The 26070-nt window shown below is 41.2% G+C and overlaps 1 protein-coding gene across 1 annotated transcript; it reads left to right on the top strand.

Annotated features, from left to right (window-relative positions):
* The first annotated feature begins 8266 nt into the window (after positions 1-8266).
* rsf1b.1 (remodeling and spacing factor 1b, tandem duplicate 1) lies at positions 8267-24647 on the top strand. The gene is made up of 16 exons (XM_076274224.1): positions 8267-8443; positions 9226-9317; positions 9463-9555; positions 9841-10046; positions 12342-12484; positions 12862-16961; positions 17327-17611; positions 17925-18029; positions 18418-18497; positions 18649-18703; positions 19519-19634; positions 19889-19956; positions 20630-20840; positions 20969-21213; positions 22068-22247; positions 22474-24647. The coding sequence occupies exons 1-16, from the start codon at positions 8290-8292 to the stop codon at positions 23088-23090; spliced, it is 6750 nt and encodes a 2249-aa protein (XP_076130339.1). The 5' UTR covers positions 8267-8289; the 3' UTR covers positions 23091-24647.
* Positions 24648-26070: the final 1423 nt, after the last annotated feature.

A 26070-nucleotide genomic window follows, 5' to 3' on the forward strand; every position in this document is an offset into this window, starting at 1 on the left:
TAGATCTTCACATTCCTTCCAGTCCTTCCTTCCAGTCACTTGTCATTTCAGGCTACCTCTGTAAACTGAAGAACTTGACCTGAAGCTGAACTTTTTGCACAATGTTGCTGGGCAGGGCAACCCTTAGGGATCAATAAAGTATCTATCTATCTATATCTACCACATAACCAGTTGTACCAAAACCACAATAATGAGGAACATTGCCCAGCAACATTGCTCAAAAAAGTTGTCTCATAGGCCTATCATCAGCTTATGTCCCAGCATGAGTTATCTGTCATGAGGTATCACTATTGTACCTCAAAAGATCTGTCCAAGTTTTGTACAACAACCGGTAGAGCAGGAAAGAACCGCCTTCTATTTTTGATTAAAGATATGATGTTAAAGTGAGAGATCAGCTTAGATATCATACTTCTGAGACAGAAAGGAGTGGTGCACTCTTAAAATGAATGTATTGTCCCTATCTGGGTTATGTGTTAAAAAACAAGACAAATTGTTCTGTTTTCAACGCAAGTTGTGTTATTTTCAATATTGTGGACATCGAGATGTGTTAAAAACAATGCAAGTTGTGTTGTTTTCAACACACTCATTTTAAGAGTGTGCAAGACTCTCAAGAACACCTCTGTTCAAGAGGCCAAAACATGAGGCCATCACAATAGCCAAGCTAATCTAGTACTATTGAGTGTGCTTTGTAAAGGTATAAGAAATATCTGGCTTTACATTCTTAAAGCTATCTCGAAATACTTTGATAAACAAAAAATCTCATCAGGTATGTTGTTTGTATCGTAGCGTATGTTGGACGTAGCACTTTCAAGGCAGGGGTTGAACACCTGCAGTGACTCACGGTCAGTATACTGCAGAACAATTTACTGCAGGAGATTGTATTCAGCTTGTGCCTACGTGAACTCTGAGTAAATCAGGGTCCGTGTTTCACTGTAATGTGTGTATAAATGATGATGATGATGATGATGATGACGATGATAAAGATGACGGAGAAGGCAATGATGGTGATGACAATGATGTAGTAACACAGATATTTGAGCCCCATAGTTTACATTGTTTTTTTTTTAATATAATTATATTTATTTGATTTCATACATGTAACAGAAATTGCTCATACCAGTACAGACATATTAACTATTATCAATTTACAATCCTACTCAGGCATGGTATTCACATTCTGTTACTCATACACCCATGCACCTATATATACCTAGGACACCCATACCCATTCATACTCCATACATACCTATACCTGCTGGATGCCCTAGCACACACACACACCCAGAGTTTACATTGTTACTGTGAGTTTTGTGTGTGTGTGTGTGTGTGTGTGTGTGTGTGTGTGTGTGTGTGTGTGTGTGTGTACGTGTGTGTGTGTGTGTGTGTTGTGATGGGCAAAAATACATAAAAATGTATTTTAAAATAAAATATCAAATATCCTAATTTTAAGTGTATCAAAATAAAGTAACATACAGTAGCCACGCCATGTATCTAAATAAAATACTGTATTTTTTGTATTTAAAGGGACCATGAAATCGCTTTGCAAACCTTCCATTTCTATCTGTTTAATCTATTCCTTCATCAGTACCTTGACTCTGTTGATAAAGTGGACAGTGTTTGAGAGCAACAGTATCAGAGATACTCATAAAATCACAGCTAACCACCGAACCTATTGACAGCCACAGAATATGGGCTTAAATGCAACCCAATGCAGTTCTATTACCTTAAAAATAATGACTTTAAACTGTCTTCAAATGCTTAAAAAAATATTTGGCAGTATTTTTCAACTACAAAAATACACACCTATAAGTATTTTGACAGCCATTTTGTTCAACCTAGTAAAATACAAATAACAAAATAGTATTTTGTATTCGAAATACGTATTTTAAATACATATATCATAACTACTGCCCATCCCTGTGTGTGTGTGTGTGTGTGTGTGTGTGTGTGTGTGTGTGTGTGTGTGTGTGTGTGTGAGAGTGGGGTGAGGACCGGGACTGGGAGGAGCCATATAGAGAGATGTGAGTTGCTCCTCAGGAGGAGTTGTCTGGGGGTGTGGGCACGGGGGAGGAGCTGAGGGTGAGACTTGGGTTTACGACGACACAAGATCACGTTGGTCAGAGAAGTCCAGTTTCATACACACAAAAACCTGTTCCCAAACAAAATTTTACTGATAGCAAACGTTTTTGGTAAATTAAAGTAGAGCAACTTCACTGTAGTTTGTAATACAATGATCAACTGTAATATCAGGGAGATCAAGAAAACAACATCATTCAAGTTAATACCTGCATGTAAGCTTCACAAAGATATTTATCAAATCAATATAAATTCATATATGTGTATAGTAGTGAAACCATGGGTCTTAAATTCCAAGGTCCACATTCATCATTGACTTAATGGTTTAGTCTAATCCTGTTTACTAAACAGTAGTAGTCTAAATCCTTTTATATTACGGTATTCCTTGAGCACTTCTACTGACATTTAACATCATGTGAAAAAAAATCACTTTTTACATATTCAGTGCCTGGGTGAACCCAGATAAACCTGTTAGCAAATTTGAATGTGTGCTGCAAATTTGTATAGAAAGGAGTGCATTGACGTCCGTTTCTAAATCACCAAAACCAAGGAACACGTATTTTCTTTGGAATTAGTAAAGTAGTTAATTGACAGGATAGTAGAGAATGACAGGAAGTGAGTGGGAGAGAGAGTCGGGGTGGGATACGGAAAGGACCACGGGGCTGGGGCCAAACAACTGCATTTTAAACCATTTTTAACAAGAAATATATGTTTGCGGCACCTCTGAAACAATTTGGCAAGACTTTAATGCACAACTTTAAAGGGAACCTATTCAGTTTTGGCAATTTCTTGTGTTTTCTCGTTTTTTGCTTGCAGTTTTCTCTGCTCTCTATATAGCTTCAGAGTATATATTTTACAACAATTTTCCTCGCTCGGTCAATCTACAGTTTCCTCTTTCCCTGTTCCTCCGACAACGGTTTACTCACTTTCTGCTTCTTTTCGCCGGCTCTGCCATGACAAATGTCTGAGAAACGCCATCGTTACCTTGTTCTAGCCGGTGCCTGGCGTGTATGTGTGTATACCGTAAAGCAATTCATTACATCGTGAGACCGCGAGACTTTCTGCCTCTGTGGCCGGCGGCCCGCCGTCAGACGCTAGGGGGAAGCGAGACGGCCCCCATTCACCCCAGAAAAAGTCGTATAACCATTCCAATGACTCCGAAGCTGTTAAGTTAAGGTAAATTAAGCTATAAAAAAACTCCATAGTTTCCCTTTAAGTTTCACTTCCACTTGGAAGCAGAAAAATGGCATGTTCGGAAACGGGCGTCAATGGGCTCCTTTCCAGATGGACCTGCAGAGCAAATTTAAATATAAAAAACCCTACTGGGTTCACCCAGGCTAATTCAGTTCTACTTACATACACTATCACAGACCAGATAAGGAACAAGGTGTTGGGCTAACCCTAAATCACAATGTCCAGTTAACTTTAATGCCCACTTATGACTTTGGACTTTAGGGACTATATACATAGGGACTATAATGACATTATCTTGACTAGCCTTTAACTACTAATGTCTGATTATACTACCTGTAGCGGAGGGAGAGAGCAGTGACCCCACCCTGTCTTGAACCCAGGTCTCTGGGGCACTAAACCTGCAGCTTGACCGCAATGCCAAAGAGCCAGGCCTGTTGGTATGGCAGTCAGAGCGCATACTCAACTGTAGTGACGGTACTGTAACACACTGCCCTCCCCTTCGGGAAGCTTGCCCATGTGTCTCTCATGCAACCACCAGCCGTACTTCTCCCATCCCAGGGTGCCCCACACACATGTTTCACCCATCTCTGGGGTCCCTCACACAGGGGTCAACCTATCCTGGGGGTCCCTCGGCTCACATACGGCTCACACACTGGGCAAGCTTCCGATGACCTCATGGCAAGCCATCCCACTTCTGACACCATATGTAGCGGAGGGAGAGAGCAGTGACCCCACCCGGTCTTGAACCCGTGTATCCGGGGCACTAAACCTGCAGCTTTACCGCAATGCCAAAGAGCCAGGCCCGTTGGTATGACAGTCAGAGCGCATACTCAACTGTAGTGACGGTACTCCGTCACACTACCACTGCCTATATAAGCAATGTTATCATATGAAACAAGAGCATAGTATGATAACAGGTAGCCTTGTTGTGAATATTTGTGACACCCCTAAACAGAAGACAAGAGTAGGGATATGGAATGAAAAAACAGTAATCCCAAGAAATTTTTCCTTTGAAAGCATTAGAATGCCCTTCAAAAACAGTGGAGTTAAGCATAGATAAATTGTTGCTTTTGTGGGTTTTGATTGTTGCCATAATTATAATTAATTATAATAATTGATCCCAATAAATGCTCATGAGTTGTAAAGGAGAAATAATAGTGGTTTGGGTTTGTTAAAGGCATCCAAAATATTACATTACCTTTCTGAGACAATTTTACTTCAGACTTAATTGTTGTCAACTGTCTTCTTTCTTTCCTTCTTGCTTTTCCTTAACCAGTAGCAGGTAGGCCCAGACCCACACATTTAAGTTTTCTATGATCTTGTACTTTGCAGAAACTCATCAGAGCCGTATATACGAAGCTCATGGTCTCATTACGCCCTCTTCTGGTGAATATCAGTTACTGCATGGCCTTCATGAAACAAGACCTGCTGCTGGTGAAATGATATTGGACTCGGAGGAAGGCTTACATCAAATTTGATTTGTCGAAAACAATTCGTATTAGGTACCATTTACCTCATAATGCATCAATAATCATACAAATTATATGTCAAACCTGACCTAAACCTGACCTGATAAAATTACTTTTTTTCATGGTTAATCATTTCAGTTGACGTAAGACAACATGAATACTATTCTTAATTCTAAAAAGAGAATGAATTTAGGTTTGCAACACATCAAAGGTTTTCAAATAGTATTTTCAAACAGAGAGTTGCATTTATTTGTCAGTCAAGTACTGATTTAGTTCACTGGTTTTTAAGTATCAGAGAGGCAAAGTCTGACTTGTGTATAGAGTCTGACAAGGATGAGGCATAGTTTTTCATCTTCGTTAAACTTTTGGATCTGTCTCTCTTTCATTCAAGCCCCATGTGATTCTGATACGATAGATTTAACAGACTGAAAATGATCTTGTTTCAGGTATTTGAGTCTCCCAATAAAGACCTACAGTATGAGCTGTGATTTATGACGTAGCCTCTACATTCAGATTTTGTGAAGTAGGCCGAACAAGAACAGCACATTAAGATTCTATAATTTCTATGTTCACTGGTGCTTAGGAGTTGACAACTGACGACTTCAAAAGTTATGTCAAGTCTGATAATAAAAGTGTCTGACTGGAATGTCGTCTGGTGACCTTGGCATCATCTTTTATTGTGATTATCCGCCTGTGGTCAACTCTATGCTTGAATAAGCTATAGCCTACTATAGTCCACCCACAACAGCTGAGAATGTGGGTGACGTGGGGCAGCTACTATGCCTGTGGCTCAACTCAGGACAACATTTCTGCCTGCTACATCAGGGAAGATGGACCATTTGAGATGACGCACACAGACTTCAGCTAGCAAATGGTGCCCTTCTTTTTGAGGATATTTGAATCAGTACAAGAGACTCACTCTGCATTACAGTAGACAATGACAATATAGACAGTACACAGACATATACTGTACAGATAGTTTGCCATAAAATATAATATCATTTAAATCCTAAGAACACAAGGCATTTTATCAGCGTTATGGATGTGACATAGACACACTTTTATGAGAGATTACAGGTTTTCTACAAACTCTGTGAATTTTGAAGGAAACTGCTGAAACCATGATATATATAGCATGAAGGAGACTTGAATGAACACAAAAAGTGCGTTTTTGAAACTATGCGTCATTTTCGTAATGCATTATGGAAAATTGCCGTTATGGATGTGACGGTTTCACGTTATGGATGTGATGTGTCTGAACCAGTCCTCCACAAACTACATAAAACACATAATTATGTAGTGAATTTTGATATGAAACAATTGAAATAGTAATTATGAAAAACTAGCAATGAAAGTATTGCTTCCTCAGTGCCCACTAAGATCCACAGGAAGAATCAGGACAATATTTTTTATTTTTCTGTCATCAATTTTGGTCAGTGATTCCCGGGTTATTACACATGCACACACTCATTTACATGCACAGGAGTAGGAGATGAAGACAAATTGACAAGCGTGATTTATTTTTGCGAAGAGAATGTGCAGGACTGAGCGGTGGTCATATTTTGTACCTCTATGTGGTACATCTAGTTTATTGCTGGCATTACTCATGTTACTCTGTGGGTATTAGCTACAGGATCTGTGTGGTAAACCTTTGTCAATAGTGGAGCGTCACATTTAAAATTAAACTGTGTTAAACAGACGTCAACGGCAGGCTGAACACATCTGCAACAGAAGGAGGTTGCTATGTTAACTCCAGCTGCAAAGTCAGGCATCTTCACCAGCTAACACGAAAATCCAGTTACTGTACAACAACAGTAGCCTATAACAATTACGGGAAGATAATCGCTCAGATTTTCGTTATTAGGCCACTTGAAAATAGGCTATGTCAATCACTGGAGGTATTTTAATATTATGTTTTGTTTTGTTAATGCTTAGGCCTTCCTGTGGTTTTGATCACCCTAATAATCTCTGAAATGTCAATTGTAAATACTAAGGTGATGCCACCAGAAATTAAATTCTGGCATGCCACCAGAACAGACGTTTATCGGCTTTGAGGTCAAATAAAGTGTCCAGTCTTGTAAATTCACATTATGTAACATCCATAATGCACCATCAAAAGTTTTAAAAGTAAGAAAGGGGCATAATTTGTTCATCATACTTTACATTGATATAAATCAGCTTTGCACACTTTGGACATTGTTGCATCAACACTACATAAACTTTTCCTATAAAACGTTATGGATGTGACATGGCCATGGAATTTGCTGACTTAAAAACAAGAGTCTTACAAATGTAAGGAGCTGTGCTCTTAAAGGCAAGCTGAGCATACACATTACTCTACCATTCCCTTGTCAATCTGAAATTTGTCAAATGATACAATTTGTTGGAACCTTTCAGAGTCCATTTATCCACTTTTTAAATATGTAGAATATTGCCATGTGGAAAATGTTGTTTCTGTATGGTTGTACACTATATTTATGATGTAAAAAGAGTGTAATTCTCCATCAAATTCAATCAGATCAGTTACAAACAATAAAATATTTCAACCACAGTTCTATTTGCATGTGCACAACTCTCCTTAGTAAGGATGACCTTTGCATGGAATTGCCCATAAAGCAATATGAAGATTATATCTGTAAAGTACACCTAGGGTGTTTGGTTCTACTGCTTATTGGCATTTTCTTTATTTATTAATAGTAATATGAAAAAGTCTAGGATAAGAATCTCCCTTCCCAGATATGTATCTATCCACACACACACACACACACACACAGACAGGAGTAAATGAATGCATGTGTACATCCACCCATGTGTGTGTTGCTGCTCGGTCTAATTATGCAAGTTAGATATTGCATTTTTTTTCTTATTTCATAACCTTTATTGGCTTCTTCTTACTGCTTTGAAGCCACCAGGATCAGGAAAGTCTGCAGAGGCTGAGTTACTGTAACAGAAGATGAGTTACTGTATGAGTTACTGTAACATTCACCCAGGCTGAGAATTCTGATTTCCCGCGAGTTCCAACTTTGTAACTAAGTAGCTAACCCCGCCCCTCCTCATCAATGATGCCGTTTAACCACGTGAAATTAGCAGGCTAATGTGGCTAGGTGCTGGGAGTACTGCGTGTTGAGTTGACAGAGAACAGTAGATACAACTTTAGCTGTGAGACTGTAACAGTGTTGTACGTACGAATGACACAAAAAACAGCACAGTTCTGGAAACATATGTTAATAAATCTATATGTGTTGGCGTAATTTACAGCTTGCATAAGAGAATCGTGGTGAAAGAATAATAATGATCTCGAATTATAGACGCCTGCTTCTGTTGCATTTTTGTATTAAAGCAGTTCAACAAAGGTATTTGGACTTAGGTTAACAAAGTAATATAGCTTACAGTTCGTCTACGTTCAATCATACAAGTAGTACCCTAATGTTTACATTAGATATTTGCCTGTACCGCAAAGACCTCTGGGCCACTAGCTTCATTGACGCGTTGAATTCTGGGCAGTCATTGGTCCTCCGCGCTTACAGTCTTCTGCTCTTCCATCGGAAAAATGGCTGCTTCGGCAGCAGCGGCGGCTCCTTCCCCCGGGTTGTGCCCAAGCTTCGCCGTGATCTGCTCCTTTTTAGAGCGATATGGAGCCCTACTGGATTTACCCGAACTTACATTTCCACAGTTGGAAAGATATCTGCAGGATAACTCATCAGGTAATAGTTTAATATTTGGAGCTGCGATGTGGGAGGAGGAAAGGGTCTCAAAACCACCATTGCATGAGTTTTAGCGTTCGCTGGCTGTTGTGTTATTGTGTGCTTGCAGGACATCGTAATTTGTTTTTCGAGGGTAAATATGTGTCTTATTTTCGATAGAAATACTTTAAACGATTGCGCATTTGGTAGGGGATCACTTGAAAGTTTTCCTTCTTCGAAAAAGAGCATTTCCGAGCGCCATGAACGTATTTTATTCGTCGGGATTTATTTTTCAGGCTGGCTTTATCTGCTCAAGACTAAATTGCTCTCCATCACACTCTCAGAGGCCAGCAAGCGAGGGACCTCATGCGAAATCGGGGTGAAATTACACGTGTAGAATAAATGTTATCATTCCGTAAATGTTCTTTTGCTCAAATGGAAGAGTATATCTTGTGGAGAATACGAAATGCTTTGCATATTTACAGTTAAATAATAATTTGGCATTACACAGTACTGTGCGTACCACACTGAGCATGCGCACATCGCATATACTTCCTGCTCACACGAAGCTTGTTATTGCGCGAAACTGTCAACTTATTTCATTCATTCAAACTATTTCGACCATGATTCTTCAATGTTTTCATAACAAAATACACTCAAACAGCAAAATGTCAGATGTAGGACCACCTATCTAGAGTGAGAGATATCAAAGCGTGCACATCGCAAAATGAAACGGCAAGCCTAACTTAAAGATAGTTGAATTAAAGACGTTTTGTTCAATAGCTTGCCTTTTATTGTTGCAGTTCCTAAGCTGTTGGTTGACCTCCACGTGAAGTTGCTGAGGAAAATTGGCAAGTCCGTCTCGGCAGATAGATGGGAGAAGTATCTTGTAAAGGTGAGTATGCATATGAAAATAATGCACACCATCCAGATGCATTCGCCACATATATGCAAATATTGCTTAGTAAGTAGCCTGCCAGTTCTAATTTTATGCATCATCCTGTCTTTCATTAATTTGTCATTGTTTGTTTTTATTACAGGTATGTCAGGAGTTCAATACTACCTGGGCATGGGAACTCGAGAAGAAGGGTTACAAAGAGATGACCGTGGAGTGTAAGACGGGGATTCTTAAAGTAAGTACATTTACTGTTTGGGCCGTTTACTCTGTTTACATTTTTTATTTTTGAGTAACCCCTGTTTTTGTACTTCCATTTTCATGTTTTTGTTTCAAATTTGATCTGACAACTTTTTGGATGGTTTCTTTGCACTCTTATTATAACATGGTGTAGATTAGAAATTGACCATTGTGTCTGTGGTGTAGCTGTTACAACCAGCATGTTTTACTTACAGTAATATCACTGGACATGTTTGTTATTTGTTAGTTTTTGTAAAAAGTTGTAATTTTTGTTTCTTTGTAGTACCTTTGCGAATGTCAGTTCGATGACAATGTCAAGTTCAAAACTGCAGTCAATGAGGAGGATCCTGAGAAGATGCGGCTACAGCCCATTGGGAAAGACAAAGATGGCTTGATGTATTGGTTTCAGTTAGACCAGGACCATAATGTGCGCGTCTATGTAGAAGAACAGGATGACCTGGATGGGTCATCATGGAAATGCATTGTGAGGTAAGATGGATCTCTTTAAACAAGTATGTTAAAACTGCTGTGTTGTGGAATTTTACAGCTTCTACACACAGTTGCCGTTGACGGAACGCAACTGTGTGTAGAAGCCGTAAGTATGTGTTCCTTTTGTTGTGTCATTTTTGCGACGAGGCTCTTGTAGGGCATTACCGTACATTTGCTGTACCTTTGTTGCTGTTTCACAAAAACATAATTGATGTGGCAGTTGTGCAGTTGGATTCTGACGTCAGAAGTTTTGTAAAGCTTTCGAACTGTATGAACTGGAGGCAGTGCTTATGATTGAGTTCATTTAAGGTTATTGCTTAGTTCTGAATTTGTTTAGGCTACCTAGTTTGACAGAAACACTGTTTCTTGTCAGAGTTGCTGATACGATGCTGTAGTGTAAGACTAACATACACACAGTATACTCTGCTGTTATTTATGGTTTGTTTAATAGCTTGCAAAATTGTGAAAGTTGATAGCCAACATAGCCGAGGATTAATGTGTGTGTGTGTGTGTGTGTGTGTGTGTGTGTGTGTGTGTGTGTGTGTGTGTGTGTGTGTGTGTGTGTGTGTGTGTGTGTGTGTGTGAAACCTGACAAAGATGTGGCCTGCAGCTTCAATGCTGACCCAAAGTGTGTATGTGTGTGTGTGAGTGCTTGACAATATCACAGTATTGATCACACTTCGAGAGGAGACGAGACGAGAACCACACCTAGCAGCTGTTGTGTGAAAAATACTGTTTCTCTTGGTAGTTTTGTCAACCAAATGGAGACAGAATGCTTCACACTATGTGTATAGGCTCTAGCGTAGTATTTATATTTAGTAACGTTAGTATATTTGGCAGTATTTATTGGTCATAAAGTGCATATAAATGTGGCATGTGTTATGATTCAGATAACATTTGATTCTGATAAAAAGCCTCTCCTGTGGGATATCTGTAGTGGTATGTATGTATAATATTGTATATGGTCATAATTTTGCCATGCAAATAATTCCTTCTGCTCTTCCAAATGCTCTTCCAATGTTTTCATATTTTTATTGAATTTTCTATTACACTTGGAAGCCATGTTTGGGCATTAAAGGTTGTTTCAGCGATAGCGGGGATACGTCACTTCTGTTGATGTTCAAACAAAACAGAGAGCTAGCTCGCTACTCCCTCTCCCTCCCTCCATTGCAATTAAAACTCTCCTAAACGCGCATCTCGTCGGTTATTGGTTGAAATACTTTATTTTGCCTTTGAGTGGGTTGCCAACCCTTGGTAGCAATTGTTTTTGTGTACAGATCTCGGAGCCTAGGCTGCCTACAGAGACACGATTTTTTGACTGCCTGCTTATGGGTTAGACAGCTAGCGGATCGTTAGGAAAGATTAGATGAATGTGATTATTTATATTTGGGCCTTTTTTGGGCCTGAAACCGCTGATACAACCTTTAATATCTTAAATTAGTGTTATTCCAAGCCTGATTAAGCTTTGTAGAACACCTTTTAAGGTTCTGTCATACTGAGAGAATGTTTGTCTTCCATTCTACAAAGTTTGGGTTGGTTATGAACCAAGTCTTTTATTCAAGATATTAATGCTCAAACCTGGCTTGCTAGCCAACATGTTTTTTCAGGCTGTAAACCTCAATTGATATCAAGAATATAAAAAAAATATAATTTGAAAAATATGATTTGAACAGAAATATTTTTCAGGCATTTGTTTTGGGACTCATTCTTATTCATGATGTAGACAAAGTTTGAACAAAGTCTGAAATGGTGCAGTAGTTACCTTATCTGATTTGACATTGAATGAACCATATAGTAATAGTTCAATTTAAGTGTTTCTTAACTGATAGGGATTGTAGGCTAGGTTAGAGACTTGTACTTGGTGGGTTCTATATAATGATGGTTGTCAGAAAGTCAGTAATATTCAAACCGGTGTCATTGTCTCAGCATGTGAACACAGTGGCAGAATAGGATCACACTAACTGAGGTATTGCACCCCACAGTGGCAGAATAGGATCACACTAACTGAGGTATTGCACCCCACAGTGCCCGTTTTCTTGTGTTTCTACATGTTTCTTGGTCGTCATCACTTTTTAACTCCTCGCATGTCTGAGCGTCTTTATCGGTTTAGTTAATTTGCTTTAGTTTTTTACACCAGAGGAGATGTTTTGTTTGCAATGGATGATTGTGAAGAGTTGCATTTATTAATGCATCTCCTAAAATGTTTCTTGCGTTGTTTGTATCTATAATTAGCATTAACTCATATATGCTCAACTGGGAAATATGTGTCCTAATTTTTATAATGTTCCCTCATAGAAACCGGAATGATCTTGCTGAGATGCTGGCTCTGCTAAAGACGCATATTGACCCCGCGCTTCTGGTCAAGAAGGAGGGAGAGGAAGAGGCCACAGGCACTAGTGCAAACCCAGAAGACCAAGAAAAGAAGGGTGAAGACAACGGTATGATACTTCAGGGTACTAATGTAAAGTAATGGACAGAAGATATTACAAAACAGTAAAACTAGCAGCCCAACAAGCTAAAAGCGAACAGACTTGTCATGCAAGCAGCACCAACAGCACGGAACTCTGGCTAGATTGCTGAATTTTAGAGATATATTCGGCAACATCAAGCTGTTCTTACGTCTTTCAGGGTTGATTAGGCTGGGGTGCTAGTGGGACAGTATCTGTTGTCATTCACATGATCATATACCATTAAATCCCTACCACAGAAAACGGTACACAACTTGCACATTGTGTCTTTAACTAAGTTAATAGTTTGAGGAGTAACTTCACTTATCATTTCATTATTCCCATCTCTTTGTCATCTCTTGTCACAGGAGACGTGAAAAAAGAGGAAGACGTAGGAAATGATGCAGACAAGCCATCCGAGGAAAACAAGTCACCAGCATCTTCCAAGTCAGAGAGCCAAAAAGACAGCACAGGAAATGAGAACATGAAGCAGGAAGTCCCTGCTGAGGATGCAGCACTCAAAGACAGTCATAAAGGGGCAGACGTGGCATCAGAGAAACCCGTCGGAGAGCCAGAGGAGCACACCGTGAAGACGACAATCAAAGAAGAGCCCATGGAGGTATCCGAACCAACCAAAGCTGGCTCTGAGGTGACCGCTAGTAAACTGACCGGTCCGCCAGTGACCGAGCCTACAGAAGAGGCCAGGAGAAAAACAGCAGAGGAGGTCCAGCGAGCGATCAAGAACGACCAGCAGGCCAAAATCCCCCTGAAGAAGAGGGAGATGAAGCTGAGTGAGGACTTCGATAGCAATGCTGGCAGTGGCGGCTCGAGCGTTATCGTGGCAAATACGTCCCTCGTCACCGCCAAAGAGCCAGTCAAGGAGTTGAACGGAGATCAGGTCAACGGGGACATGCAGCCCGTGAAGGCAAACGAATCTGGTACAAAATTTGGAATCGCATCAACGGCAGCGACAACGACAACAACAACGACAGAAGTGGAGAGGCGGAAAGAAGCACAGGAAGAAAAGATGGAGGCCTCACAAACCTCTGGGAAGAAGGAGGAATCAAACAAGCAGCAGTTAGAAAAGGCAGAGGATGGGAAAACAGAAATCTTGGCTGAAAAAGAAAAAGTGTCAACTCTTCCCTCAGAGGAAAAGATGGATGTGGATAAGCCTGAGGCCTCTAGTTGCATTAAAAGCACAGGTACGCCTGATGACAAGCAGGAGAAGTTACACAAGCCACCACAGGAAGTGACATCCTCTATCAGAAAGGACAACGAACCTCCTTTCACTACCATCAGAAAAGCTCCTTCGTCAGAGGAGAAATCAACGTCATCAAAGTCAGACGCAAAATCATCTGAAATGTTAGATAATCATGGGGTCACAGCAAAAGGAACCACCATTCCAAATTCTTCCAAAGACAAACCAGACTGTTCAAAAGAGTCAAGCACCACGTCAGTTCAGAACGATTCAAAAAAGCTGGATGGACAAAAAGGTAAGGAAAAGCAACCACCTGACCAGACAGACAAACCTGCCCCTCCCAAAAGTACAGAGCAGGTGACTTTGTCTCCTCCTAATGAGGAAGAGAAATCTCGCGCCCCAACAGAAGAAGATAACAGCAAGACAAAAAAATCGTCTGTCTCTAAAACTGTGGGTGAACCACAAGTCTCTGTTGAGAGAGACACAAAGAAAGTGGGAGACAACAACAAGCAAACATCTCCAGAAGATGTAGGCAAATCTCTGACAGAAGACCTCAGTGTTTCCAAGAAGACCAGTGGCCTTTCTGTTATAAGAGAAACTAAGTCGCCAATCCTGATTAAAAAGAGCGAAGATGCAACCACTAAAGAAAGCGAAAAAACTTCCACTAAAGAACATGACAAACCATCTACTAAGGAAAGTGACAAGCCCTCCACTAAAGAAAGTAACAAACCATCTGTTATAAAGGAGCAGTTCACCTCTGAAAAGACCACTAGAGTAGCCTCTGTCATAAAGATGGATACATCAAGATCATCTGATGAGAAAGATAAACAGACAGTTATCAGTGAGACAGACAAGAAATCCCCTGCCCAAGAATCCACAAAATCAACTCCATCTGTAGAGAAAGAGAAATCCCCAACCTCAAAGGAAGTGGTAAAAAGTTTTCCAGCTAAAGAATTTGAACATCAGCCTTCCGCTGAAAAGACAGAGGCATTGAAATTAAAAGAGAAAGGCAGCATAGAAATGGAAGTTAGCTGCAGGGAGTCAGGAACTAAAAGCACCTCAAAAGAAATTGAAAAGGAAAAGGGCCACACACCTTTAGCTTCTGTTGCTAACCCGAAGGATGCAGACAAACTGGATAGTGGTAAGGATAAGACTTCTACTTCTGCCCCCAAAGTGACCCCAAAGGAGACCGGCAAAGCAGAAAAAGAGGCAAAGAAATTGCCTGAAAAGAGTGGTCCTTCTTCCCAAAGCATGGAAGAGCCCATGGAGGTTCAGACATCTGTTTCTGGGCCTGTAAAAACCTCATCTGTCAGTGAGGTGGGAAAAGCAGGAGAAAAAAAAGATGCTGAAAAGATGGACACGATTGAAAAGGTAAAAGACAAGAACAATGAGACCAAAAGGGTAGAAAAGAAGGATGATGCTGAAAAAGTGGAAGAGAAAAAGGATGTGTTCAAAAAGACAGAACAGCTAAAGGATCCATCCAAACAGGCAGAACAGAAAAAGGATGAATCCAAAAAGGATGAATCCAAAAAAACAGACCAGAAAAAGGATGAATCCAAAAAAACAGATCAGAAAAAGGATGAATCCAAACAGGCAGAACAGAAAAAGGATGAATCCAAAAAGGATGAATCCAAAAAAACAGATCAGAAAAAGGATGAATCCAAAAAAACAGATCAGAAAAAGGATGAATCCAAAAAAACAGATCAGAAAAAGGATGAATCCAAACAGGCAGAACAGAAAAAGGATGAATCCAAAAAGGATGAATCCAAAAAAACAGAACAGAAAAAGGATGAATCCAAAAAAACAGATCAGAAAAAGGATGAATCCAAACAGGCAGAACAGAAAAAGGATCCATCCAAACAGGCAGAACAGAAAAAGGATCCATCCAAACAGGCAGAACAGAAAAAGGATGAATCCAAAAAGGATGAATCCAAAAAAACAGATCAGAAAAAGGATGAATCCAAAAAAACAGATCAGAAAAAGGATGAATCCAAAAAAACAGATCAGAAAAAGGATGAATCCAAAAAAACAGATCAGAAAAAGGATGAATCCAAACAGGCAGAACAGAAAAAGGATCCATCCAAACAGGCAGAGCAGAAAAAGGATGAATCCAAAAAACCAGAACAGAAAAAGGATGAATCCAAAAAAACAGATCAGAATAAGGATGAATCCAAAGCAACAGATCAGAAAATGGATCGATCCAAAACAGAGGAAGAGAGGAAGGATGAATCCAAAAAGGCAGAACAGAAAAAGGATGATTCTAAAAAGGCAGAACAGAAAAAGGATGTATCCAAAAAGGATGATTCTACAAAGGATGAGTCCAAAAAGGCAGAAGTGAAAAAGGATGCATCCAAAAAGGATGAGTCCAAAAAGGCAGAAGTGAAGAATGATGAATCCACAAAGACAGAAGAGAAAAAGGATGCATCCAAAAAGGCAGAGGAGAAAAAGGATGAATCCAGAAAGGATGCATCCAAAAAGGCAGAGGAGAAAAAGGATGAGTCCAGAAAGGATGCATCCAAAAAGGCAGAGGAGAAAAAGGATGAGTCCAGAAAGGATGCATCCAAAAAGGCAGAGGAGAAAAAGGATTCATCCAAAAAAGCAGAAGAAAAGAAGGATGCATCCAAAAAGGCAGAGGAGAAAAAGGATGAGTCCAGAAAGGCAATAGAGAAGAAGGATGAGTCCAAACACATGGAAGAAAAGGACTGCCATGCCGAAACAACCCCCATGGACTGTGATGAGCCAGCCAAAAAGGACGCAGAAAAAAAGAAATCTACATCAGAGGAAGAGTCAGAACATGACCCCAAACAAGATGGTGAAAAACATGAGCCCTCGAAGGCGAAGAAAGATCACAGTGGCTCCGAGAAGAGCAAGGAGAAGGATGAAGAAAAGACGGACGAGCCTGATAAATCGGCAGCCCAAACGGAAGATGGGGAGGGCGGTGAAAACGAAGGGTTGCACCTGAAGATCCGCATGGCGGCCCACCGCAGGAAAGCAGAGGTCCAGAGGGAGGAGCGGCGGGCCGACTCCGAGTCGGAGGCCGTGGACGGGAGGGGGCTCAGGAGATCTCCCCGGATCTGTCGCCCCACTGCCAAGGTGGCTGAGATCCAGGACAGGAAACAAGAGAAGAAACAGATCACGCCGCTGGCCAACAAAGAGGCTGAAAAGCCAGAGAATGAGGAGGAGGAAGAGGAAGAAGAGGAGGAGTGTCCTGTTCCGGTGAAAAAACCCAAGGAGAAGAAAGTGGACACTGATGGACATCCAAAGTCAAAGGTAATAGTTTAAAATTCCCCCAAAAGTGTTAGACTGCGGTTAAGACTACAGTGTACAGTTATGATATGAGCTCTCCCACTAAACATGTAAAATGCGTAAAAGGCTGAAGTGACCGAGATTGCTGAAGCTGGGAAGCCAGGAAGTTGTTTCCCCATATGTATTGGATGTATACTAGAAACGCACAGAATCAGATCAATCACTAAATCGATCAATCAATCACTAAAATAGTCCACCTCAATCTTTGTTTTATAGTGTGTTTTAACGTCACAGTGAGACAAGTCAGTTTTGTCAACGTAGGACTGGATTGCACATGTAGGTGTTTTATCACAACCGTGCGCATGCTTACACGTTATATGCCATTACAGGGTAAACGGCGGAGGCGAACACGCTGGTCAAACACTCGAACACGACGGAAAAAGAAAGGTTCGGAGGATGACGACGACGAAGATGATGACGAAGACGGGTCGAGCGTTGAAGACGAATCTGAGGAAGACGACAGTGATGAGGACTACAAAGTGGAGAAGCGGCCCCGAAGGACGAGGAACCGCAGAGAGAGGAACACCGACGACTCCGACACGTCTTCCGATGATGACCTCCCGCCAAATGATGATCCATGTAAACACTGTGGCCTGCCAAACCATCCTGAACTGGTGCGTGGGAACATGAAAACACCGTCTTTGTCACCCTGCTGTAGTACCATAATACATATAAACATTATGCAGATGCATAACTGATCTAAAACAGTGTTCAGGTGATGGTGCTGTTTTGGCACCGTCAGAGTGCACACGACAGTGGTAAAAGTGGGTGAACTGGTTGTAATAGGGCCCTCTGGTGTTGCAGATCCTGCTGTGTGGGAGGCTCTTATCTGAGTGATGTGATTATGAACTTGCGTGACCTGTGTGTGTGTGTGTGTGTGTGTGTGTGTGTGTGTGCGTGTGTGTGTGTGTACGTGTGGTGTTTCAGATTCTGCTGTGCGACTCGTGCGATAGTGGGTACCACACGGCCTGTCTCAGACCACCCCTAATGATCATCCCTGATGGAGAATGGTTCTGCCCCCCGTGCCAGCATGTAAGTGATTAGGTTCTTTGCTTGGGCAGGAAGGAATGAGGAATGACTGTTGTATTTATTTGTCCTTGACATGACCTCATACCGTCAAAGTGAAAGTGAATATGAAGATGATGCCAAAACAAGATGTCAATAACAAAAAACTATAGCTATATAGTGTTGCTTTTTTCTTTTTTTCTTCTTTCTTTACAATGATGACCCACATCTGAATGATGATGGTTAACGACTTCCCGTTTTTTATATTGCTAATTGTGCTCTATTGTCCTTTTGTCTGTGTAGACACTGTTTAAAGTATTTACAGTATCTATCAATAATTTATAGGATTTAATTTTCAAGTGACAGAGAAAAGGTCTGTACTCATCTTCTGCCTGTCTTTGGTTTGTCCTTGCAGAAGCTCCTATGTGAAAAACTGGAAGAGCAATTAACAAATCTCGATGCTGTGTTAAAGAAAAGAGAGCGCGCTGAGCGAAGGTGAGTGCCATTCAGCCTTAACTCTGGCAGAGGATATTTTCAGCCTCTGACTCTGTGGACATCGATAATCATAGAATGTCCATAATTTCCTTCAACTGATGAAATATCTGTTAATTACTTAAATCTGTTTTTGCTTGAATCATTCTATCAGAAAAGAGCGTCTAGTCTATGTTGGCATCAGTGTGGAGAACATCATCACTCCATCGGTAAGTTGTGTGGTGTTATGGGCAGGTTCTGTAATGGCTCCTACACACAGCTGCGTGCATCGCGTTGCTGGAGACGCATCCCATTCACTTTACATGGGCTCACGTGATCCGTTGCCGAACTGAATTGTGGGTCCGTTGCGTCGCGTTTCTCCCGCCGCTCGCGTTGAGAAGTTCAGCTGTTGCTGCACCGACAGACGGCACCGGCCAATCAAGCCAATCTACGGACGGCACCAACCAATCACATTACGGTTTTACTTCAAGTAATTTGCATAGCTACCGTCGGGAACACCCACTGGCATGCGTTGACGGAACGCAGCTGTGTGTAGGAGCCGTTAGTCTGTCTTCATAGCAATGTTGCTTCATCCATCCAGATGTCCCATTTAGACAGTATTGTTTTGCTCTAATTTGGTGGGCTCTCTGAGCTAGTGTTACAAAACAGTTATAAAACCAGAAGAGTTCCACCTCAGTGACCAAAAGTAACCATCCCACAAGAAATCAGGGGCGTCACTGTATATCTATCCTTTTCTAGCAGTCCAATACTTACCATGCTAGAGTCAACACTGAAAATGTATATTTTGGGGGATTTTTGCCTTTGTTGTTGTGACAGGACAGTAAAGAGAGAGACAGGAAGTGATTGGGGGAGAAATAGGGTGGGATTGGGAAATGACCCGGTCAGATTCGAACCCGGGTCCCCATGGCCTTAGCGCCCCCCCTCCCAACACTGACCATGTTGGCATTTAGGTGTAATCATTTGGTGGGTTTTCTTTTGATGATGCCGTTGGCCTGTTTTTTTGTTTTGTTTTTTTATTTGCAAGGTGGAAGTGGAGGAGCAGAAGGAACCGGAAGTGGAAAAGAAGGAAAAGAAAGAAGTTAAAAAGAGCAAAAGCTGGGGTCGGAGGTCAACAAGGGCAAAGAAATTCATAAGCTACAGGTACCATATGCTGATTTGTGTCTTTGTTTGATTGATCGATTCCCCCTGTCTCTGTGGTGGTCTTTCCCTAACCAAACTGAAGATTGCGATCAGTTTGTTTGAGTGGTGTCCCTTCTAATGAAATTGTAGAATTTCCTCTAGTACTGAATGTGCCATGACATGAATTGAGCTATGTGCTCTAAAGTTCACCTTCAACTGTTTTTTGTGTTGTTGTTACTGTCTAACAAATGGGAAATCCCATTTTCTGCTTTCAGGTTTGATGAGTTTGATGAAGCCATTGAGGAGGCAATTGAAGAGGATCTCAAGGAAGCAGAAGGTGGAGGTGAGTCTACAAAAGAGCACCAGTATCTGATTGGATCGTATTTCTTTCATATCTTCACATCGATCTCTAGGCAGCACTCTTGATTGGCCAATCTAAACCTCAGGCTGCCTAAACAAAGGCTGATGTTATGTTTTCTGATTAGCAGTTAGATATTCACATGAAATGTCATTCTTTGAATCCTCTTCACATAAAGACACAATCATCTTGAAGAATGACTCAATCTTGTGTAATAGCAGCTGATTATACTGATTATAATATAATATAACTTTAATTAACTTTATAATACACTACCTTTCAAAAGTTTGGAGTCACTTAGAAATGTCCTTGTTTTCATCATTAATGTTGTAAATGACTGTTGTAGAAAGAAATGGCTGATTTTTAATGCAATATCTACATAAGTATACAGATGCCCATTATCAGCAACCACTCATCCAATGTTCCAAAGGCACATTCTGTTTACTAATCTCATATAATTTTAAAAGGCTAAATGAGAAAACATTGGAGAACCCTTTTGCAATTATGTAAGCACATAATGTAATCAGAAAACTGCTGCCCTGATTTTAAAAAACAATGCAACTGATCTCAGCTGGTATTCTGTCTATAATGGAGTGGAATGGAAATGTCTAAGAGACTCCAAACTTTTGAACTGCAGTGTAACTTTTTTCACCCACAGGAGCTGGTCGGGGGAAGGACATGGCCAACATCACAGGCCTCCGAGGAAAGGACATGTCCACCATTTTGAGTGAAGATGGAAAGGAGAATGGAAAGCCACAGCGTCCAAACGTCGGACAGCGGAGGAAGAAGCGGCGACGTCTCAACGACCTGGACAGCGACAGTACGGTGGATGAGGAGGAGAGCGAGGATGAGTTCCGCATCAGCGACAGGTAGTAACCATCCCACAGGAAATCGACCAAAGATAATTTTCTTTCTTTTTTGAAAATAACATTGGCCTCGATCTGACCCTGGCTCTGATCTCGGTCATTTGTCTCTTTCCCCTCCATCCCGATGGCAGCTCTGAAGAGGAGGAGTTTGTGGTGTCCGAGAACGATGCGGATAGTGATGCTGAAGTCAAGTCCGGTGACGACAGCGACTTCGGGAGCACGGGCAATGGCCCGCGGTTCCGGGGCTCAGCGTGGTCCAGGAAGCCTGTTAAGCGCCGGTGGAATACACGGCAGCCACGCCGACGCCGGCGGCCCAAAGGCTACTCCGACGACGAAGAACTGGAGGAGACTGAAGAGGAAGAAGATGACGAGATCGGTACGGTTGCACTTCATGGGCCCTAATTTGTTTTACTGGCAAAGTCTTGCGTCCAACTCAAGTTAATTTAATAACTAATTAATATTTAATAACTTTAATAATTTAATAATGCAACACGGCAGCTATAGTTTATGCACAGGAACTTGCCTTGTTGATAGACTTTGCACTTTGCCCATCATTTAAATTAGGTCCCCATATCTTTACAATGGGCTATATAAGGGCAGCATTCATACCACATCAGGGTCTTAGTGTCCACTGGGTTTGTTTCCAGGTTGGCATTTCCTGGTCCTACTCTCCCATCCATCTATCTTGCGCTCTCTCTCTCTCTCACACTCTCACTCTCTCTCTCTTTTTCTCTCTCTTTCTTTCACCTTTTTACACACACACACACACACAGTCTCTCTCACTCTCTCACCCTTACACACACACATTCTTTCTCACATTCTCTCTCTCACACACTCTCTCTCTCTCACTAACACTCACAATCACACTCACACTCACACACACACACACACACACACACACACACACACTCTCTCTCTCTCTCTCTCTCACTCATGTCCTGTCAGTTTCTACTGGAGTCTACTGCTCTATTGGAGGTGTTCAGAAGAGGACCCAAAATGACCGTGTGGTGCGGAGTAGTTAAACTTGTCACAGAGATGCAGATTAGCTCGGCACAGCACGAGCCAGCGTGGCCAAGACTGTTTACAGGAGATTGATTGATTGATTGATTGATTGATTGATTGATTAATAACAAGTCAACATCCTGAGCAGTACAGACACAAATGTATCTGTATAAATCATCTGGTCTGACTGGGGTTATTTGAAATCTGCTTGTTTGTGTTCTTCTGCAGTAACGGAGGGCTCAAGTGAGTTCAGCGAGAGCGATCTGGACATGCGGAGGCGGCGCTCCCGCCGGAGTCTGAAAAAGGCAGTGAACTACTGTGAAACGTCCGAATCGGACGGCTCCCAGACTGCCAAGAACAGGGACAAAATGAAGCCCCGCAAGCGCCTCTCCAGCTCTGAGAGTCAAGGTTAGCTTAGCATCAACACCTCACATGTGTGCACTACAGTGGTTTTTACATGTTCTTCATTTCTTCTACATATTGCTGAACTTTCTTCTACATATTGCTGAACACTTACGCACTTGAATATTGTACAGTATAAGAATGTAATGCTTATAAAGGAACTAATGCTTAAGTAAATCACTAAACCCTTTTCTGTTTGAATAATATTTTTTTTCCCCCTATACTCTTTCAGCAAGCTTCAGTTCCAGAGACTCCGATGAGGGGGAGCGGAAGAAAAAGAGGAGGAGAGATTCCTCCGAGGAGGACTCGAAGAAACGGCGGAGGCACCTCTCCCTCAAGCGAAGGAAAGAGTCCGAGGACAGCGACGACGACTCGGACGACTCTGAGGAGGAAGACCGCCCGATCCGCAAACGGGTGAATCGCATCGACTCTGACGACTCCGATGAGGAGGAAGAGGAGAAGAAGAGTGCGCCGGCAGAGAAGGAGTCGGAGGAGTCCAAGAGGCCACCGCGTCTCGGCCTGGACGAGGAGGACGAGGAGGCGGCAGCTCTGGTAAAGGGGACCAGCCCGCTGGACTACCTCGTGGTCGACCTTCCCCCGACCAACGGACAGAGCCCCATGAAGGGGCCGGAGGGCTTGATCTCCCGGCCACCGGGGGACGCTGTAGTCGGGGCTGCCGCGGGCCTTTTGGCCCACATCGGCCCCAAGAACCCGGCCGCGGCCACGGCCGTCGCCATGACAACCAACGGCCTGGTTCCACAGGAGATGCCCCCGCCCGACGAGGACGAGGATGACCTGCTGGGCGTCACAGACCTTGTTGACTATGTCTGCAACAGCGAACAGTTGTAAAGGAATTTGAACTTTTGTCCTTTTTGCCCTCCCCCTCCCCAAATCCTTGGCATCCTCTCCACTGTCCATTCCCTGTACTTTTGACCCTGTGCATCTCTTCACTTTCTATGCCCCCACCTCACCCCAAACAACCACCCCGCCCACCCAAACCCCTCTCCCTCTTCATGCTTTACACGTTCAGTGTCTGTACCTAATGCCAGCAATGCAACCTCAGCCCCACCAATATCGTACCAAGTACTGCACAGAATGAGACTGTTCTGGGTCGGCTTCCCTCAACTCGTCTTGTGACTTTGGTCAGCAGCAGTGCCACCATTGGGAGTCCCGTTTGTCAGACGTGTAGGCTGTATGTCCTGGTTGAGAGGGCAGAGCCTCAAAAGGCTGTAAATATTCCACTTCACAAAATCCGGGATGTTTTTTTGTGAAAGAAAAAAGAAAAAAAACTTGCATCTCGCAGTTGGAAAAGCAGTTTTATAACGTCACCTTCCCATCCTTTGTCCAGTATGAAGTATCCTTCTTAACCATGTGACATTATCTTTTTTCCATCGTGTAACCGACATCCTAGAGATACCCGTTATATACTGTAGAACACATCATGTTTTTATTCTTTTATTGTGTGTTGGTCTTGGTAGGAAATAGTTTAGTATTATTTTCCATCACTTAAAATTTTTACATTTTGTATTAAATCGTAAAATCTTACTTATAAATCTTACTTATGTAAATTTCAGGAGATGGATTGCAGCAGCGTTCCATATTGGACTGTCTCATATTGGTTCATTATCTTCCACGTATTATTGCTGATTATTGCTCTTGTCAAAAAGTGGACACCACAGTAAAAAAAGTTTGCCCTTTAGATAAAATGTTTGTTTATGGCATATTGAAATATGTTATTTGGTTGTCTGTTATTATTGCCTGAAAGGCAATGCAAATGTTCATGAGATCCACAACAGCTGTCCTCAAATGCGATCAAAAAAGGTATGGTGAACTTGGTCTTAAACAAAACCATTGTGTATTTATATTAAGTGTTTTTAAAATGACAACTAAGCAGAACCAGGATGCTTAGTATTTTTAAATTGCATTGTATATTTTGTAGCATTCATTGAGTCCGTTTCATATTACATAACTGTTTTGTTTAGTTTTTTTTTAAGTTTTCATTACAGCTTGTTACTGTATCCCCAAATTGTATTTGGACTGTTTTTTTGCCCTTAGCAAAATATGCATACCCATATAAGTCAAACACTATTAATCCTGGCAGCTGTTTAGTGCATTAAATGCCAAATAAAAATGTCTTTCTTGAAGACCACACTCAACCACAGACACATGCTAGACTTTGAATGAAGAATAGAAGGTGTATTTGTTTGGCCGAAAAGGTATCTCATTAGGTGTGTGTTAATGAGCATATGTGTTTTGGCTACTTGCACGAGAAGCTCAAAGATGGTCTATTTCTGGAAGTTTTGTTTTCTAGGAATTTTGATTGCACCACCAACACTATCAGTGGATTCCATGCACTTCATCTCATTTCATTTTAATACATATATTTAATAAAAGGGATTTGTCATATTTTATGTAGTTTGTTTGGTTTTTTTACCCACTCAGATCTTTGGAATCATATCCTATGTTCTGTTGAAATGCGTTCATTTAATTACTTGCTGTCTAAAGTCTAACTCTGTACACCTTTTTATACATTCACTTCAAACCCAATCATAGCAAAGCTGTTGTGGTTTACAATGATGTGTTCTTTTATCCCCTTTTTAAAAATAAAATGCCATCTATTATCCTTATTGATTTATCCTGGATGAGTAGATCTGCATATATATATATATATATATATATGTCAAATGTTTATGATCTGTCAGAGTATTACCGTTCATCACATCCATGCCATTACTGTGGCTAAAAATGTATACACAAACTCAATAACTCTTACCATCAAAAAATCTCAATCCAAATTGCTGGTGTTTTTTTATTTGTGTGTGTGTGTGTACCTGAATGATTTCATGTTTGTTTTGCAGTGCAACATTCCTAGGTCATCAGCATAAAGATTGCTCTTGCGTGTTTATTTTATTAGTATTAGGTTGTTGCATTTAACCTACTTTTTTTAAATATAGCGATTTGGTATTTTGTTTTCCATAATGTCCATGGAAGGAGTCATAACAGTTCTTTAAGGCTTCCTCGCAGTACTGGATTGACACAAGGAATCACATATAACATGCTCTCTGACAGGATTTTAAATATTTGGGTATTTGTGGTGTGAAGTTGGCAGCAAAGTACTGCTCACTATGGTGGAGGGATTCTGTATAAATGTCTTGTATAATAATGTGAAAACTTGGCATGCACATTCGTTCCCCCTAAATCCTTGACAGATATATTCCCAACTTGTATTGGGTAGCCATCGTCTCATATTTATTTTTTTATGTATCGATTGATAATATTAGATGCTACTTTCCTCTTTTTCTTCTTTAGTCTTCTAGATGCCGTCTAACAGTTCTCTAATAAGTAAACCATTTACAAGGCAAGGTAGTGCTTTTGAGTAAGAGGTTGAACTGGTTTGAATATAATCCTCCTATTAGAGTATTTGCAGATATATCGAGACGACTATAAGAGGGTAGAAAATGAATCCAGAGATCCTGTTCATCTTTGTAATTATGTTCTTTATATATTTTGTAGCTGCTTCCATCCTTGTGTTTAGTGAAGCTTCAGTTACTCACTATTAATAAATATTTTAAATTGCAGTCTGTCACAATTTAAAATATTACACGCAATGTTTGAGGCCTGAGACCGTGCGTCTGTCAGTTATATAAATGTTAAATGTAGTCAAGTCTTGATAGACTTCCAGTCAGTCTTGCTTGGAACGGTAGCTTTTAGACCTGTTCTGCGTGTGTCTGGTCTTTTTGGATGTTTTTGTTATGATGTTCCTTTGATATAAATGCAATCTTGTACATTTGTCATATTAAAAGGGCACTTGACCTAATAAGTCTCTTTC

The sequence above is a fragment of the Alosa pseudoharengus genome, unplaced genomic scaffold (genome assembly GCF_046254945.1).
Source record: "Alosa pseudoharengus isolate Yale_2024_CS ecotype anadromous, Long Island Sound unplaced genomic scaffold, YU_APseudo_1.1 YU_APseudo_1.1_scf_8, whole genome shotgun sequence".
Classification (NCBI taxonomy): Eukaryota; Metazoa; Chordata; class Actinopteri; order Clupeiformes; family Clupeidae; genus Alosa; species Alosa pseudoharengus.